This window comes from Pangasianodon hypophthalmus, chromosome 16 (assembly GCF_027358585.1).
Source record: "Pangasianodon hypophthalmus isolate fPanHyp1 chromosome 16, fPanHyp1.pri, whole genome shotgun sequence".
NCBI lineage: Eukaryota > Metazoa > Chordata > Actinopteri > Siluriformes > Pangasiidae > Pangasianodon > Pangasianodon hypophthalmus.
In genome coordinates, this window is record NC_069725.1 from 8,957,057 (window position 1) to 8,973,785 (window position 16,729).

Here is a 16,729-nt window from a genome sequence, read left to right on the forward strand (position 1 = left end):
AGCAGCTTTACAGAAATCCAGATGTAGATTTATATCCCTGATGATCAAGCCAGAGAGAAAAAAAACCCTTGAGATGACCTTGAGAGGAATCAGACTCAAAAAGGAACAAATCCTCTTCTGGGTGATACCTGATAGTGGGATTATAAATCAATACAGTATACAATTATAGGAGAATAAATGCTCATAGCCCTAAGTGTGTTGAAAGGATGTTCAGTATGAGCGTATATTAAATAGGAGCACAGGACAGTTTTTATGATTATAACAGCAGTCCTTATATAGTACAAAACTGCAGTATTCACTGAAACAAGAGTGGGGTTCACTTGGGGATAAACCTTTTTAAGAAGCATCCACGTATCCACATAGCACCATCCACAGCAGCAGAAGGTGAGTCGCCCACTTTAATCACATAAATGAATCACTGAATTGCTTTACAACTGGGGCTTTTCTACCAAACGATGCACCACCAAGTGAACTGTGCCATACCTAAGCACCCATGTTGAATTCAGCCATCCGTCTGGCCAGTGCATGCTAAGTGCTAAAAGCAGACTGTTGATTGGTTGAACACATTCACAGAGACTGATGCATATCATACATATACTAATGGTGCTGTACATCCTAGTTAGTTCCCTGTATGCATAGTGTAGAAATATATTTAAGATTTAGCCACAGAAAATGTAAAAATTCTTTCGTTTTTGTCAGATTTTAACGTGGTCTGATAACATCTGCACTCAAACCTCTGTAATTTCACAAAAGATTAAAGTATTGGCATAGTTGACTGTCATTAAGTGAAAGTTTGCTTCTCTGTATTTTCACTAAAGCTTAAAAAGTATTGGCGCACTTGTTTTTGGGTCTTGCTCAAGGAAGCTACAGTATTCAATGCAATCAATAGCTGCTCAAATAATTAATAAACTCATTAGAGGAGATACAAATGAGGAAAGATGATTGTGTGTGTGTGTGTTCTGTATCCAAGGCTACGTGCACGTGGTCTATGTGTCTATAAAAACACTGCAGAATTCCGTCCTGTGTGTGAGGAGAGGAGATAAGTAGACAAAAGAATTTCTACCCTTTAAACCCCTCTTCCTTTCAGCTGTCCCGACACCACATAAGAAAAGCCAGAGAACACTGATACCCAGCAAACCGGGGGAAGGGACAAGCAGGAGGCTTCGCTCCGAGTGACTTCATCTCTGCGCAAGCATGCACAAACTCAAACTGCAGTGCTGGCTGTGTTCTCTTTCTCTCCTTTTCAATCTCTTTGCCCCATTGCCCTCTCGGCTCCTCTGTTCTACGCTCAGTCATCACAGAGTCAGTGGGCTCCTCATTAGGCTCCTCTGTTCTAACTCTGGCCTCAGCAGATCAGTGGAGCTGACACAGCCTTAACGAATATATTTCAACAGATCACTTAAGTCATCTCGACTTATTAGTTATCTTTCATTTTAATGACATCAGGTGTTACATAACACTTAATAGATGTGTATGAATGGATAAATGATGGTCAAGACAAAGTGAACAAACATCTCAGTTCTGGCCAACTTCTACACAAAGCCTGTTGTAAGTCTACAGTTGTAAGTGCCACATGTTTGGTTTCATAATAACAGGGTAGCAGTGAGAGCTTTCCTCTCTAAAGACCTGTTTGCCACAAACTGACTGTTTGAGCCAATAGCCAAGAATTCATTGTATATCCTCATACAAGTCTGAGAGAATGGAAAAATTACTTTTTAAAAATGTGCTTTACTGGAGAGTGTGTATCTGTGTGTGTCTTTGTCTGACATGCCAGATATCTATGTTTGCCTCTGCAAGCCAGCACTTCCTTGCCATTGTTAGGTAAAACAACAACATTTCTGCTTGACTTCATTTAAGCCAAACAAATCGTTTGCCGCAGGGGAGCGGTTGCCCTTCAGACTGATCTTCAATGCAGTTCCACTGTACGTCTGAGAATTGTTAGCCTACAAAAGGTTGAGCTGAGAAACAACTACAACTAGTACAGCACATAAGGTCACTAGTATGTAGATGTACTAGTAGACGTAACTAGTCTGAGCCTCAGACATCCCGTGCGTGGGACAAGGAGTGTGATATCTTTTGTACACTTTTCTGGCCACAATCTTCAGCATGATGAAGCACGCAAACTGCAATCTTGTCCACAATTCTATGTATACACATGTTTGTGTGCTGGTTTTCATCACCTTGTGATCACAACAAGCTTTTTGGAGCAAGTCACTGGATGAGACTAACAAAATCCCATTTTTAATTGTTGTTGTTCAAGAGTATGCTTTGGGTAGTGGTGAGTAAATGAGATCTTCTGCATGTATGCTAACAGGCTATTGTAATGCCTGTGGTTGTTCATCTGCCATGTCAATCAAATTGCCTCTTTCTGTGAAAGTAGGCATTTCTTGTTCACAATAATTGAATGTTCCGGGACTCTCTAACAAAGCTAGAAATCTGGATTATGTGATTAAGTTGCAACTTGCCACCCCAAAGCAAACAAGCTACACTGAGTCCGCTTCTTTTTTCTAAAACAAGTATCGCTGTATGAAAGATATAAATGTGTTTAAGACCTGAATGAACCTTTATTATTGGTTTATCTAAGCAGGTATAGGGATAGAGATAGTTTTCTCTTCAGTAGAACTGATGGGTTTTGGGAAGAGTTTAGCTGAAGTAAGTCAGGTCTGGCGCATGGACCTCAGTGTTACACCTGGTGTTTATTACACTTTACAGCCCAGATTCCAGTGTAATTACAGGTATGCACAGCCAAGATTGGTGACAAGGACTGTGGGAATAATGGGGACACATTCTGCAGCTAGGGCCCTATGATTTGATTCACAGACGGAATTATGGATTTGAGACATAGGAATCGGATATTAGATTAAAACTTTGACACGCATGCAAGTTTGGACATTTGGGGAGGATTGGGGCCAAGCTGGAACCCAACAACTAGTCCAGATCAGATGATAATTCTGGAGGGCTGGTAAACACATTGATGAGCAAAGCCCCACAGACACAAGGACAATGAGCACCTACAGTCTCATGCACAAAGAGGGGAAGTAGATGCTTCTCTTCAAAACACAACATGGTTAACAATTTCAGTTTCCAGGCTTCTTAGTATTAAAGACATTAAAATGACATTTATTCATTCATCTTCAGTAACTGCTTTATCCTGGTCAGGGACACAGTGTTCTCCAGAGCCCTGGGCACAAGGAGGGAATATACCCTGGATGGGATGCCAATCCATTGCAGAGCAGCATGCACACATACACACACACACAAACACACACAAACACACACACTCACACCTAGAGGCAATTTAGCATAGTCAGTCTACCTACCAGCAGATGGGAGGAAACCAGGGAACAGGGAAACCCACACAAACACGTGGAGAACATGCGAAACACCACACAGACAGTAACCCGAGCTCAGGATCAAGCCAGAGACCCTGTAAGGTGTCACTGTGCAATCAGAAATACAGGTATGATCTAATCTGTTTTCATTTTGGTATGTTAAAAGCTGAATTTGGGGAATTTGGAGGATGTCAAAAGCTGAATCTGGGGAAAAATAAGATTCAATAGGAGCGTTTCTGACCAGTAAATACATGCCACTACACATTTTTAAAAAAGTCTTTTTCTTATATGTATCTTAATTATTCAAGTGGACATAAAGTACACAGTGAGGTTTATGAGTCTTGAGTAGAAGCAGTACGGTCCAACTGAATGTTCCCTTGACAGCACATTGGCTGGAGTCCTAAGTGAAGACACCATGACACATCAAGGACCAAAGGAAAATATCCAGACATGAAAGCACAAGTAAAGGAGCATGGGAAGGAGCTAGCATCCTTCCACAACAGTCTCCGACCCCCTGCCAACAAACATCATCAACATCCTGCAGATAGGACAATCTGGAAAAGCTCATGTCCAGCGGATAAGACATGCTGACATGCAGTTAACAAGAACACAAACGCTGTATTCCAAGCAGCACATTTGCGAGCCGTGATGTGGCTATTAAGCCTTTTCAATCTTCTCCGTCTGAAGCATCTCATACTTATTTCAATCAATCTATTTATATTCCACACTCACTTTTGCTATGGTTCTGCTATGCTGGAACATTTGATGCTGACTTTGAATGAGGTTGTTTTAAATGAGGCTAAGCACTTTAAGGTGTGGAGTTAAAAAGGGATTTCAGTTCCGGGATAGTCCACAGTAAGGATACAGAGTCAGGTGCCTGGGTGTCCTTAGACAAATAGTTAAAAAAAAAAAAATTTAATAATTATTGTCAGACAATATCGACCATAAAACCCTTTACTATCCAGGTTTTCACATATGAGGAAAATATCCTGCTGAGTTCTTACACATAAAACTACTGAATAAAAATGAGCAGAGTAAATAGCAGCAGACGGTTCATTAGGCAGAACATCTAATCAAGTTTAGTTCATTTCTAGGAATAGACTCGTGTTATTTTTTAACAGAAGGTGGTAAGATCTGCCTTCTCTTTGCCTTTGCTCTGCTTAACCAATCACATTTGTTCCTTCCCATAGTTTTACTCTGATTGGCTGTTGGCTGTCAAGGACAGAGGGTGATGGCAAACGAATGTGAGCAATGAAACTACTGAATATATGTTTTTTTTTTCTGAAATTACGTTGATACAACAAGTCAAATTTTGGTGTCTGTAAAATTTGGATTACACTCTACCCCTACACAGCTCAAGTATACACAAGAGAATACCAGAAGGTTATGTTGAACATTTACCAACCCCGGCCCACCTCGCCTTCCTACACAATCGCATTCCTGTTTATAATCTCAATCTCGTTATTGCGTAGTCATCCTTTAGCGTGTGTTCGCCACTTGCAGTCATTACATCAGACTAAACAAGCTCTTACCCAACACCACTCCAATCACCAGGACTAGCTAATTGAACAAACAAACTGTAAAAGTGGATTGTATATTCCCCAGTGACCTTTTGACCTCTCTCTACCTTCCTTGAATTTCAAAGTTTATGGCTGCAATACTGAAACTGATAATCATTTGCTATAGGTCACCGTACTTCATGCTGTTAAATGTTTTCTTGGTGCTTTGCTTGTGCCACTACAATCTGAATTAAAACTTACAATGCTGAATTTGTGTACTTTGTAACTGAAATTCTATAGTTGAATTACATCAAATTATAATCGTCTTTTGCTTTTTTTTTTTGTCCCTAGATGTAGTGTTTTGGAAAATTTGAAAATTTAGAATTTGAAGAATTGAATTGGAAATAGACTGTGTCATCAAAAACTGAATTTGGGTTTTTTCTATGCCTGATTATTATAAAACTAAAACCTTACACGCAAATTCAAGCCAATACAATAACAATTACAATTACGAATATGATTTCAACTATAAAATCTTTACTTATAAATTCAAATAAAAATATGAAATTCAGATTTTTAAATTTTAATCTAGATGGTACAGGCACATTTCCTATTCCATAAGTTTTTCCCAACTACATCACCAAAAAACCTTTGATAGCTCTTTCACTTTGTATTTCCATTCATGTAAACCTAAATTAACTCAAATGAAAACCATGATACAAATTACTCTGACTTATTAATAGGAAGCAGAAAGCTGAATTTCAACTCATTCAATCTTGCAAACTAAATATTTTCCATCAGAAGCAAGCATCTAAGATTAAGTCATTAAGCAAAACTAAACTGAGGGAACAAAAACAAATAATTGCTGGGCATCCGTAAACTCTTGGAGCACATCCCTGAATGCTCTCTGATTAGCCACACTGGACACAGCAGCTGTGACTCTTTAGCACTAAGTCCAAGTTGGAATGTAGTCACAGATCTCAGGGAAGCTGTATCCCACAAAGCCCCATGCTTTGGTCTCTGTTCAGCCTTTTGTGTCTGGAATCTGAGGGCTTTTCCGGTTCACTTCGCATTTAAGCCATGAAAACCGAGCGACCAAATAAGTACTTCCTCCTCATGGGCGGAACTTGACCGCATCTCAAACCATGCCATGGTGAGGTCTCAAAGGTATCAGAACACTTTTAGACACTGTACTAAAGGTTTAAAAAAGACACCTTATTTGATTGACATGTAGTCATTTGAACATGAAAAAGCTTTCTGCTTAAATGGTTTAATGGCATCACAGAGTCCTTCGTGGTCTGATGGACAATGGCAACATGACACTGATAATAAAGCTGAGATGGTAGCACGGGGGTAAAAATCCACAACCTCAAAGACTGATGCATTGAATCATTGAACCGTTGAATGCATTGAAGTCAAACCCACATTCATGTATTAATGACTAACCAGGAGTTGGCGGATAAAAAATTCCAAAAATTACAGTGAACTAAAATAAACCTGTCTTGCATATAGAATAAGTGACTACGAATGAAAAGACAGGTGGAGAAAGGACCTCTAACATTTCTTTCTTTGTCTTTCACAACCTTTTTATTCCAAGTGCTTCATCATAATTCCAAGCAGGCATGCCACCTTCAGAATCTTAATTATAATCTTAAAAAAATGTAATAACACAAGAGATTACAGGAAGCTGGCAAAAAGGTGCATTCCAGTCCTGTGTCACTCTGTTGCTTTTCTCCTCCACGCTTTAATTATCTTTTCTCTGCCAGCTTCACTTCTTTCCTAGCTATCCACTCACACTACTTTGCAACAATCTAGCACCCCACCCCCCCACCAATTACTTTACAATCCGTGCAAATCATTCCAGCGTTGAACCATGCTAAGAGTAAGGCCAAGGGAACTGATCACTACAGTCTACAGTCTCAGGGTGTTTGTGAGCTCGTGTACGTGGACGAGGGTAAATAGTGCTTTCCTCCAAGTGTGTTACACTGTCCTGTGATGCTGCACAAGCAGCAGTATCAAAAAGATGCATGTGGCTGGCGTCATGTATGTTGAAGAAAGCATGTGCTAGCGTTGACCCTCCCCAGTTGTAACCAAATTCTGGAGAAAAATGAGGGAAAATTTACGTGCATTCTAAATACACCTGATTTTTACACAAACTGATTGTTTTAACCTTCATTACAACCGCGTGTTGACCATGCAAACTAAGCTTGATCATTACTAGTCAGAAAGTTGCAACAAAGGCGGATATAGTGTCTACTACTAATGAGTGCTTTAGCATCTTAGGTTGCGAAGAAGGTGATTGTGAACTGAAGTGTTGAGTAATAATAGCTGATGATAGCTAGGACAAAACCACAACGAAAAGATATTTCTCTTGGTTTATATGACCAAAAAGATCATTTAACAAGGTTATTTTCTATAGGTTCTGTCAGGCTGCAGGCGATACACTGGCATAAAAGACCCGCTACATAACTTACAATCCAATTCTATTAACAAGATAATGTGTATAGGTGTAACTTTGTATTCTTAACAAAGACTCAGCCAAGCAAAACATATAGCAGGAGGGAATGGCCTTCACTAATGTGGTTTCACCTACTGTATATTATTTTTGAATAATAAAACGTTTTCACCTGCATTACCATAAACTTTCATGCAACCCTGCTCATATTACACAACATATCCAGTAATAATTCATTCTTATCCCAAGCAAATCTCATAAATGTCATAAAATACTTGAGCTAAAAAAGAACTCCAGGTGAAACAGCACACAGGAGACGTTTTAATTAAGTCACTAGCTAGGAAAAGCCTAACTTAAGAGTTTCATACAAGGACCATTAGCAAGAAAAGTCCTTCACATCAATGATTTCTTACGTATTAATCATTACCCGCTTGAGCTTAATGGTAGGCCAGCAGAGGGGTCAACCTTTGTGCAGTAAGGAATCAGAGACATTCCTAACCTCCTCCTTACACAAACAGCCAGAACAAAGGGAAGTGCTTCCACAGACCAGAAGCATACTGTAGGAGGCTCACACCGAGGCAAGCCTACTACAGACACACACAACCTGGAACACTCCTCAGCATGACATACATGTTCATCATTACAACAGGCCATCTGGTAATAGAGCCAGTAACAAAATGTATGATTTATAGGAAAAATCCACCCTTAATGACTTGCATATTATTCTTATCATATTAATGCGATCTTGAACGGCGTTCAAGATTCATTTCGTAATAAAATTCTGAGGTATTTGGCTTAAACTTCTGTCGTCAAAATGGTTTATTTTCACTTTGATCATCGGTTTCCTGCATTACCTACAACACCATTCATCTGCTTTCTGATAGCGGTGCCAGTAGGATTTAGTCCTTTCTTCATGTCTAAATAAAGAGACTGATGAAGCAGTCCAGCTCTCTCATCTCCTCATCTGCACACTCTGCTCAAACAGATCAGGTTCCAAAGATTCAACTGTAATGTGATTACCGCCGTCATCACCATTACGTCTGTCACCTCGTAGAACGCTAACTAACCAAGTCTCTGCTGTTACTCCAAGCCATTGTGTCACATTGCATTCTGGATCTTTAAGTCTAATTTTTGCTGTCTCCACTACTCCTGTGTTGGATTTCTCATTAATATGACATTGATCCTTGCTGGAAAATGGTGAGTGAGAAAGGAAGCTCTTGCTCATTTGCTCTGTTTCTCCTATTAAACGCCATTGTAAATGCCCTAGCAATGTCCCACTGTGACGTCAGCATGGCACCCAACCACCAGCTTCTCATAGGAATAATAAAAATACAGCACCAACCAGCAGATGACAACTATTTCTATAAAAACATATAACATAATGTGTTTCAAGGTGTAGTTTTCCTTTAAAGCAAACCAACAACCAGGCACATTGTACATTATTCAGGAGGGAGTGAGAAAGTTTTTAAAGGTCATCTAGTAAGGCTTTTAGTGCTGTGCACTTCACACTAAAAACAGCATTAGCCAAGAGCCCTTGCGTGCAGCCTGTGGCCATGGGGAGGCTGCAGGAGTGAGAGTGAGAACACAATGCCTCTAGGCCTCTCCTGTGGTCTTCGGTCACACTCCCACGGTAAGAAGTGCCAAGTAACATATCGTCAGCATTCCAGTCAACACCTGTACCCAGCATTCCTGCACTGTCTTTCTTTGCCTTTGTCCTTTATGCTTTTTCCACCTTTTCTCCATTAACAGAGCCCTTTGTTGTTTGATTTTGACAACGTTGTTCCCGGGTCCCGCCAGGAATCCTTTCATTACTTAGTGCTATCTGAACTGTCAGAAGTGTGGAGTGAGGAGCGGATACATGACACAGGCCTGCAAGTGTAGTCTTGTTTCCAAGGCTTATTCTCTATACACGACTCACTCACTTTTTAGTCATGCTGTGTGTACAATTGCTGGATATAACCTACTGACAAAAGGGCAAAAAGGCACTTCACCTTTCTTAAGAGCTTGACATTTTATTAAACAAATGATGGATGAGAACATTCTTTATTCCAGTCATCCCACAAAAACTGGATAAAACCAACTGTGAGTGATTATAGGCTCTGAAACAAACCTGCAACAGCTGGTTGATGCAACAAATATTTGTGTATCTTAATACATAAAAAGAATAGTTTAAAAGAACCACGTTTGTGCTACTTGACAACTATAATACCTAAAACTAATCTATACCACCTACACCAGCAAAGCCACTGTATCGGCCATGAGTGAAGCACAAAGCATATAGAAGAATCTTTATGTATGAGAAATACTGAGAAACACACTTGCTTACTGGTATACAGCATTTAACGTTATCTCTGCATTTTCAATTATTCACAGAAGATAGGCTACAAATTCATTTATTCACAGCAAAGGACACAGTCATGGCTACTGCAGATGTTACTGAAGATAGTATCGGCAGTAATGTTCTTATTTTAAGGGTTAATTGTCTTCTGAAAAGGCCACCTTGTGTGATTATTTAACTACGTCAAAGCTATTGTACACAGACCATTTCGTTTTTTTTCCAGTCCACTAGGGAATCATTGTGGAAAATTATTTAAAGCTAAGTCACTTGCCGTGTCTCATTTATTATTTCACTTCTGAGTTCCATTTCCTCCTGCTTAAGATCTTACGGCTGAGACCTATTTCAGATGAAATAGGTGGCCAGGTTCTTTTCACAACCTTAATGCTAAGCCTTTTATGTGCCAAGCACTCTGAGAAAAAAAGACAGAAAAAGGCAGAGAGAGAGAGGTCTCAGCTCCAGTGCAAGCTTCAAAGCTTGGGGTTATGCATTACGATTTTTAGTAGTTCCCTTCTGATTGTGTAAAAGACTGTCCTGGAGGAAACAGGGGATTGACTTTCACCCAGGGTCATCAGAAGCCCTGGAGCTGCTTTGTCAGTAAGCATACACCCTCCTCAGAGACACCTGAATGGTCAATGACATGACAGAACATATGATATCCCGAAGGTTTCACAAATGAACTGCTATAATCAGCAATGATGGCCAGAAGATTTCACACACATGTTTCAGACACTATGACTGTACCAAAGATGTTCCAACAAAACACTAGCATATTTCGGAGGACAAGACTGAATTTTTTCTGAATTTTTTTCCAGGTGTGTGCCAAGCAACAGTAAGAAAAAACAAGGGAAATGTTTGGTACGCTCGTTACTTAATAATATGCACCTCCACTATTGTTTACTGACCAGCTTACAAGACCGAAGCTCGTGAATTCACAGGTCAAAGTTCACCAAGATAAAGTCAGTGAATTGACTTTTCTACCAGGCAAATTTTATTCATTATTTGCCTGACTACAGTTTCAGCTGAAAAAAAGCATAGCTTTCAGGTGTCTTCAATATTGCCTTAGTAAAGAGTCAATAATTGTATATGCTATGTCTATACTGCAGATATTTGCACCTCTGGTGCCATATGAATTAATACATGAATCATTTCATGATATGATTAATCCATAAGTTTGCAGGTTGCTCGACTTCCCTGACAGCAGCAGTCAGTACACTCTCATTCTCATTCAACACCAACAGCAAAGTAAGTCTGAGCTTTTGGACTTGGCTCACCTTCTACACAAAGTTCGACCTCCTCCAAGTTGCGCAGTGTAATCCTCATCAGGCTGGAGTTAAGCATCAGCTCGTTTTTGTGCATGGGCCACATGTACTCTGGGGCCAGGTTGACGAAGAAGATGCGAGTGTCTCCGGTGGCCACCTGGTTGTCGCAGATATCCGGGTCCCCGAAACCACCGATCATCACCTTGTTCCCACCGTCCAGCAGCAGGTGTCCTTTGACCATGGTCTTGCCTTTGAGGTAACGCCATACCCTCACCTTCAGACACAGAGCAGATCTCCAATCAAATCACAACTCTGCATTCAATAGCATAATTATTCTATCACATACTAATGGTCTTTAGAATGTTTTTATTCCTGCAATGGAAAATAAATGCTGACTACCTCTTTTAAGCTGTTTTATGGCAACAAAGTAATTTAATTTGCCTTGAAGAGAAACACCTTAAGTCATTGTCTGTCATCGTCTGGTACATCTATCTCAAGGGAACGTCGGGAATGCTTCAAACTATGGCTTTAAGCTAAGACTTCTTTTTTCTTTTCACTGGATGTTGGAGCATGACAAAATAATAAGGACTCTTCCAGCAATTAGGCGATTTTCTACTCCGGGCAATGACAGGCTGGCAACTTTTACACTAAATGTGCAAAAGCGCATGTGTCCATGACATATAGCAGAACAACGGTGCAATAATTACATAATAATGAATACTAACTGTTTTATGTATAGGTATAGTGTTTTATAGCAGGTGCTTCTAAACATATCAAAGTTCAGGTTTTAAAATTATACATGCTCACGCTAGATGTCGTAAAAGTCTATAGCCTTGTTGTCTCCTCAGCTTATCTAACAAATCTGAAGAAAATTATGACTCAGGTGTTTGCCTACTCCTTTTTCATTCTTATAGTCCCTACGCACACAGTTCCTTTTTCTGTAGGTTGTGCATGCTGAGTAATCCAGGTTGAGATAATATAATCATAAAAAATGAACATTATAAAAATATAGCTTGATCAGTATATACACAAACACGCCCTAGAGCGGAAGAATTAAGATCATTCCAGTGTACAGGTTAATCCGTGAGTGTTGAGTGTAAGAGATATCCTGACTGACAGTAATCAAGCTGACCTGAAGCTCATATGTCTATATGCATGTACAGCATGTTGACTGGACGAACATTGGCCTGGATAGAGTTTATTTCTACGTTCAAATATCAAAAGTTCAATTTCTGGTCCAGAAATAGAAAAAAAAAACTAAACAGGAGCTATAGCCTAAAATATTGTGTAAAAATTGTCCAGTATCACAGAGTACCATAGATATTACAGGTATAATAAGCTTTTATTAAAATTTTGACTATTTATTCAAGCAGAATGTGGCTTTGAGGCAAACTTTATATCCTTACTAAATGTGTGACAGGTGTTTGTGCATTTCTAGTTGTCTCTTTTTTTTAAAATGAGGGTGTCCAGTTCACTATAAACTAACCCAAACACAATTTTCACGCACCATTATAAAAATAGCAGGTGTTCTGATGAATAATGCTAGTCTGCGCATGCGCACTGCACTTTAGCGCTGCACGCCCAGAAATTCATCTAAATTAACATATATTTGTTTTGTGTTGGAGACATTTCCTGAACAGGTCCCAGTAATAAACAGATATTGTATGCTATTGTAATTCATTCACCTGTTAAATGCGCGAGAAGGCAGGATCAATTGTTTGAATAAAATTGTTAGCACAGTATTGGGTGATATGGATCAATCTGGCAACACAACTCATTCAGGTGCTCCTGGTTCAGGTTTACTGTAACAGTGGGCTATACGGATGCTCGGTGTATAAAGAGAGTTTATTCTGCCAACTTGAAACTTCAGGTCAGATTTGAAGTGGATCGCACTGGAAACTGATTAGACTGAGGTGTGTGAAAGCGGAAAGCTCTTGCCCAGGCTCACCTTGCAGGAGTACGTGTTGTGCACCGGGTCCATGTTGAGGATTTCCTCCACGGTGCCGGTGAGCACGATGTTCGCTTCCTCTTCGCGCTCCTGCAGCTTTTTCTCGGGGCAGTTCGCCCGGCAGCCGCGCGGACACAAAGCCAGCCCGGCTACAAGCGCCCAGCCGAGCAAGCGCAGCGCTCCTCTCATCATCCCTAAAAACTCCAAACTGCACAGTGATCAAACTCTACTGACTTTCTTTCCCCCCTTTCCCCAGTGCTGAGAGAATCCAGACCGGACGCTTGACTTTGCTCTGAGTTGAGTGTGTGAGCTGCGCGCCTGTCACTCTGCACTGGCTCGGACGCACGCCGCCTACTTTTCGGGCTGCTCTCTGTTTAAAGCAGCCGGAGGAGAAGAAAGGAGCAAAATTCTTTCCCAAGGAATGTTTCACCACCAGCAGGCTCCTCTCCCCCCCTCTCTCTCTCTCCCTCTCTCTCTCTCACACACACACACTTAGACACACTCTCTCACACACACACTCAGCTCTTTGAGAGTGACGCTCCCTATTTGCATGCAATCTGAATTGCTGATAAGAGAGAGAGAGAGAGAGAGAGAGAGAGAGAGGGAAGTGCGGTGCAAAACGCCACCCCTCGGAAAGACTGCAGGACAATCACGAAAAAAGCAGACTTTTCCCTCAGTAGTGTATTATACCAGGGCAACTGTGTATTATACCAGGGCAACTTCAACTTTTTTTTTTTTTTTCTGCAGCAGGGGTGCTTTAACTGACAAATAAATACCACATACCCCCCCCCCCCCCCCCCCCCCCTACCAATTTATTTCATAAACATGTATGTCTAATAATATATATAATAACATGTATGTATAAAAACATGTATAAGTTTAATAATAATAATAATAATAATAATAATCACTCAGAAAAAAGGGCACTAAGCTGTACTTTTTCTTGTTGCTAGAGTGGTACCTTCAAGGGTACACATTTTCTACCTGTAGTATGTATCATTTACCTATAAAGATGCATGTTGTGTACTTTTAAAGGATAATTATTGTTTATGTACCTTAAATCATTTTTAAAGGTATACTGCTTTACAGTATATGTTGTATTTATGCAGAGAAAGTGAGAGCGTGAACTGTTTTATGCACAGAATGTGTTCGTGTTAATAAATTAAGTTAACTACTTCTAGGTCCTTCTTAATGTATTACCTCTCTGTGGATACAATGTTTTGTACACATATCCTTAATGCTTCTGCCATTGCCTTCACCTTGCACATAGCTGTATTATATCTGTACATACTGTATATCTATTCCTTTTAAGCCTATTGTGTCTACTGTACAGTGCTGTATATTCTCTCATATTATTATGTGTGTGAGCACACTTGGCAATAAAAGCTCATTCTGATTCTGATTCTGATTAAGTTATAGTGTGACAGTTTGTGTCTCGTAGATTATATCAAACTTGAAACACACTGTATCCAAGGTGATAGATAGACACTATATGGCCAAAAGTTTGTGGACACCTGATCATAACACTCATATGTGCTTGTTGGGGTTAGGGTTAGGGTTAGTTCCCATTTTGCTCTTATAATAACCTCCACTCTTCTTGAAAGGCGTTCCGCTAGATTTCGTCCACTCGAGTTCGTCCACTCCAACCTTGGCACGCCATGTCTTCATGGACCTCGCTTTGTGCACAGGGGCATTGTCATGCTAGAACATATAGAACCCTTAGTTCCAGTGAAGGGAAATTGTAATGCTACAGCATACAAAGACATACAACTGTGTGCTTCCAACTATGTGGCAAAAGTTTGGGGAAGAACCACATATAGGTGTGACGGTCAGGTGTCCACAAACATTTGGCCATATAGTGTAGGTATTAAAGTTATACAAAAAAATAAAGTACCACCCCAGATACAATAGAGGGTCCAATTTAGTACTATGTTTTCTAGTGTTGATGCCATAGTGGTGTTATTCCTAAACTCTCCACTTACAGAACGTTTGTTTGAAATTTCATTACACTCAAGTTGACATTATTTATAGGCCTACATGTTGTCGAGTTAATGAAGTTTGGATTAAACAATGGGACATTGTTTTGGATTAGAAGTTCCAAGTTTGGATTAAAAAATGGGACATTCAATTCAAGTGAGCTGGCAAGCACACTACTAATGATAATAACTCAATAATATATTTAATAACTTTGGATGTGACTTCCACTACTGTAACAAAAAAAAAAATCTTAGCCCCCTGGGGATACCAAGACCCCACTTTGAGAACCAAGGCATTATGAATATAGGATCAAACAGTATATTTTTAGTAAGACTTTTTGTCTTTTCAATATTACTGAAATCACAGAAAGCTGTAACAGGTCACAACTGAGCCTGGTAACAAATTACAAAATGTTTTATTGTGTGCTATGAGCATCTTAAACAATCACAGACACTAAAATATTATATGGAATTTTCATGAACAGCATTGAAATCCATATATAATCAATCACTCTTTCATCTTCAGGAAGCACTTAATCCTGGTCGGAGTTGAGGTGGATCCCGAGTCTATCCCAGGATCACTGGACACGAGGTGGAAATACACTCTGGATGGGACGTCATTCCATTGCAGGACATCACACACATTCGCTCACTCCCTCATACCTAGGGTCCACCTACTAGCATGTTTTTTGGGAGATGGAAGGAAACCAGAAACCCCGAGGAGGAAACTCACATGGATCTAGAAAGCAACCTGAGCAACCTGAATAATTTTCTTTAACCGGGTCGAAAGTGTGTCCTATTACTGCAAACAATAGCAATCTTAATATGTAGCACCAGCCCTTTCTTGTACATATTCTGCAATCCTAATATGTTTTAAATCCCCAGCTGCGCATAAAGGGGGCATTCATTAGGATTTATGTCATTCAGGTAATTCTGTTTTGCTATCAGTTTTCTTTATCATGGAGAGCACGTGTATTTGGAGAGGAGAGGGACAGCAGGAAAAGGATGATGTTGATATAATGATGCACAAACTCCATAAACGCTGCCATGTGTGCGCTCGCAGCCGGCAGCGCGTCAATTTCCACCCTTCCAAAGCTGTAATTTCACTAGCCGTCCATCTATTCTTGGAAAATAACAGGGTGTGGAAGTAAGACTGATATATTTATGGAGAACATGATTTGTCCTGTGATTTCTATTTGTGCTGTTTGTCATCATTAATCTGAAGATGTCTGAAGCTTGCAGTGTAAATTGCAATGATAGCTGTGTAAACATCTCATTGGAGCTTGCAGGACAGCTGCGTTTTTACACTCTTGCAGTCTCATTTGTAGTCAAACAATTACATGAAATAAATGGTAGTGAAATGTAGTTGATCAGCCAAGACATATTTAGTATCATAAAAAATGTACTTCTTAAGCTCAAACGTTACAAGTAATGAAACCATACTTAGCATTTAGCTTTGGGGAAATTGCATGTTGAAATCATAACGTTGAAAAAAAATGACATGGTTGGCTTAACAATTTCATGACATAGCCATATACTGTAGGTCTGTATTTAAAGTTAAATATAAATAGATATTCATCATACCAAGTGATTTCTGATTCAGTTTTTTTGTTTTGTTTTTATTATCTATGTGATATACATTATACATTTATGCATACAATGGTGAATTGATGATGAAGGTAATTGCTGGTGGTGTAATGAGTAAAACATAATGGAACTTGCTGTCGTAGGAAATTAATCAATGAAGGGTTGGTGTAAAGCCAAAGGAAGAGTCTTACCTCTGACCGTTATAAAGTGCTGACACTGGAGACTCCTTCCAAAAATGTTAAATAATTAATTCCTCACAAAAGATTTCACCAAAGCAGCAATTTCCCACGTTATTTTTAATCAGTTTATGCAAGTTGTCCACCATACATTGCCTG

The 16,729-nt window shown here is 39.7% G+C and overlaps 1 protein-coding gene across 5 annotated transcripts in view; it reads right to left on the reverse strand.

The window, feature by feature from the left end:
- agrn (agrin) overlaps positions 1 to 13,323 on the reverse strand; it is a 234,243-nt gene extending 220,920 nt beyond the window's left edge. For 3 of the 5 annotated variants that reach the window (XM_053240743.1, XM_053240747.1, XM_053240745.1), the window contains exons 1-2: positions 12,832 to 13,322; positions 10,896 to 11,157 (exon numbers count right to left, since the gene is read on the reverse strand). In XM_053240743.1, the coding sequence (XP_053096718.1) occupies positions 10,896 to 11,157; positions 12,832 to 13,023 (454 nt within the window). In that variant the 5' untranslated portion in view covers positions 13,024 to 13,322. Of the gene's footprint in view, positions 1 to 10,895; positions 11,158 to 12,831 lie in introns of all 5 variants that reach the window. The other 2 variants (XM_053240744.1, XM_053240742.1) reach the window with 1 other exon arrangement.
- Between the last annotated feature and the right edge of the window lie 3,406 nt (positions 13,324 to 16,729).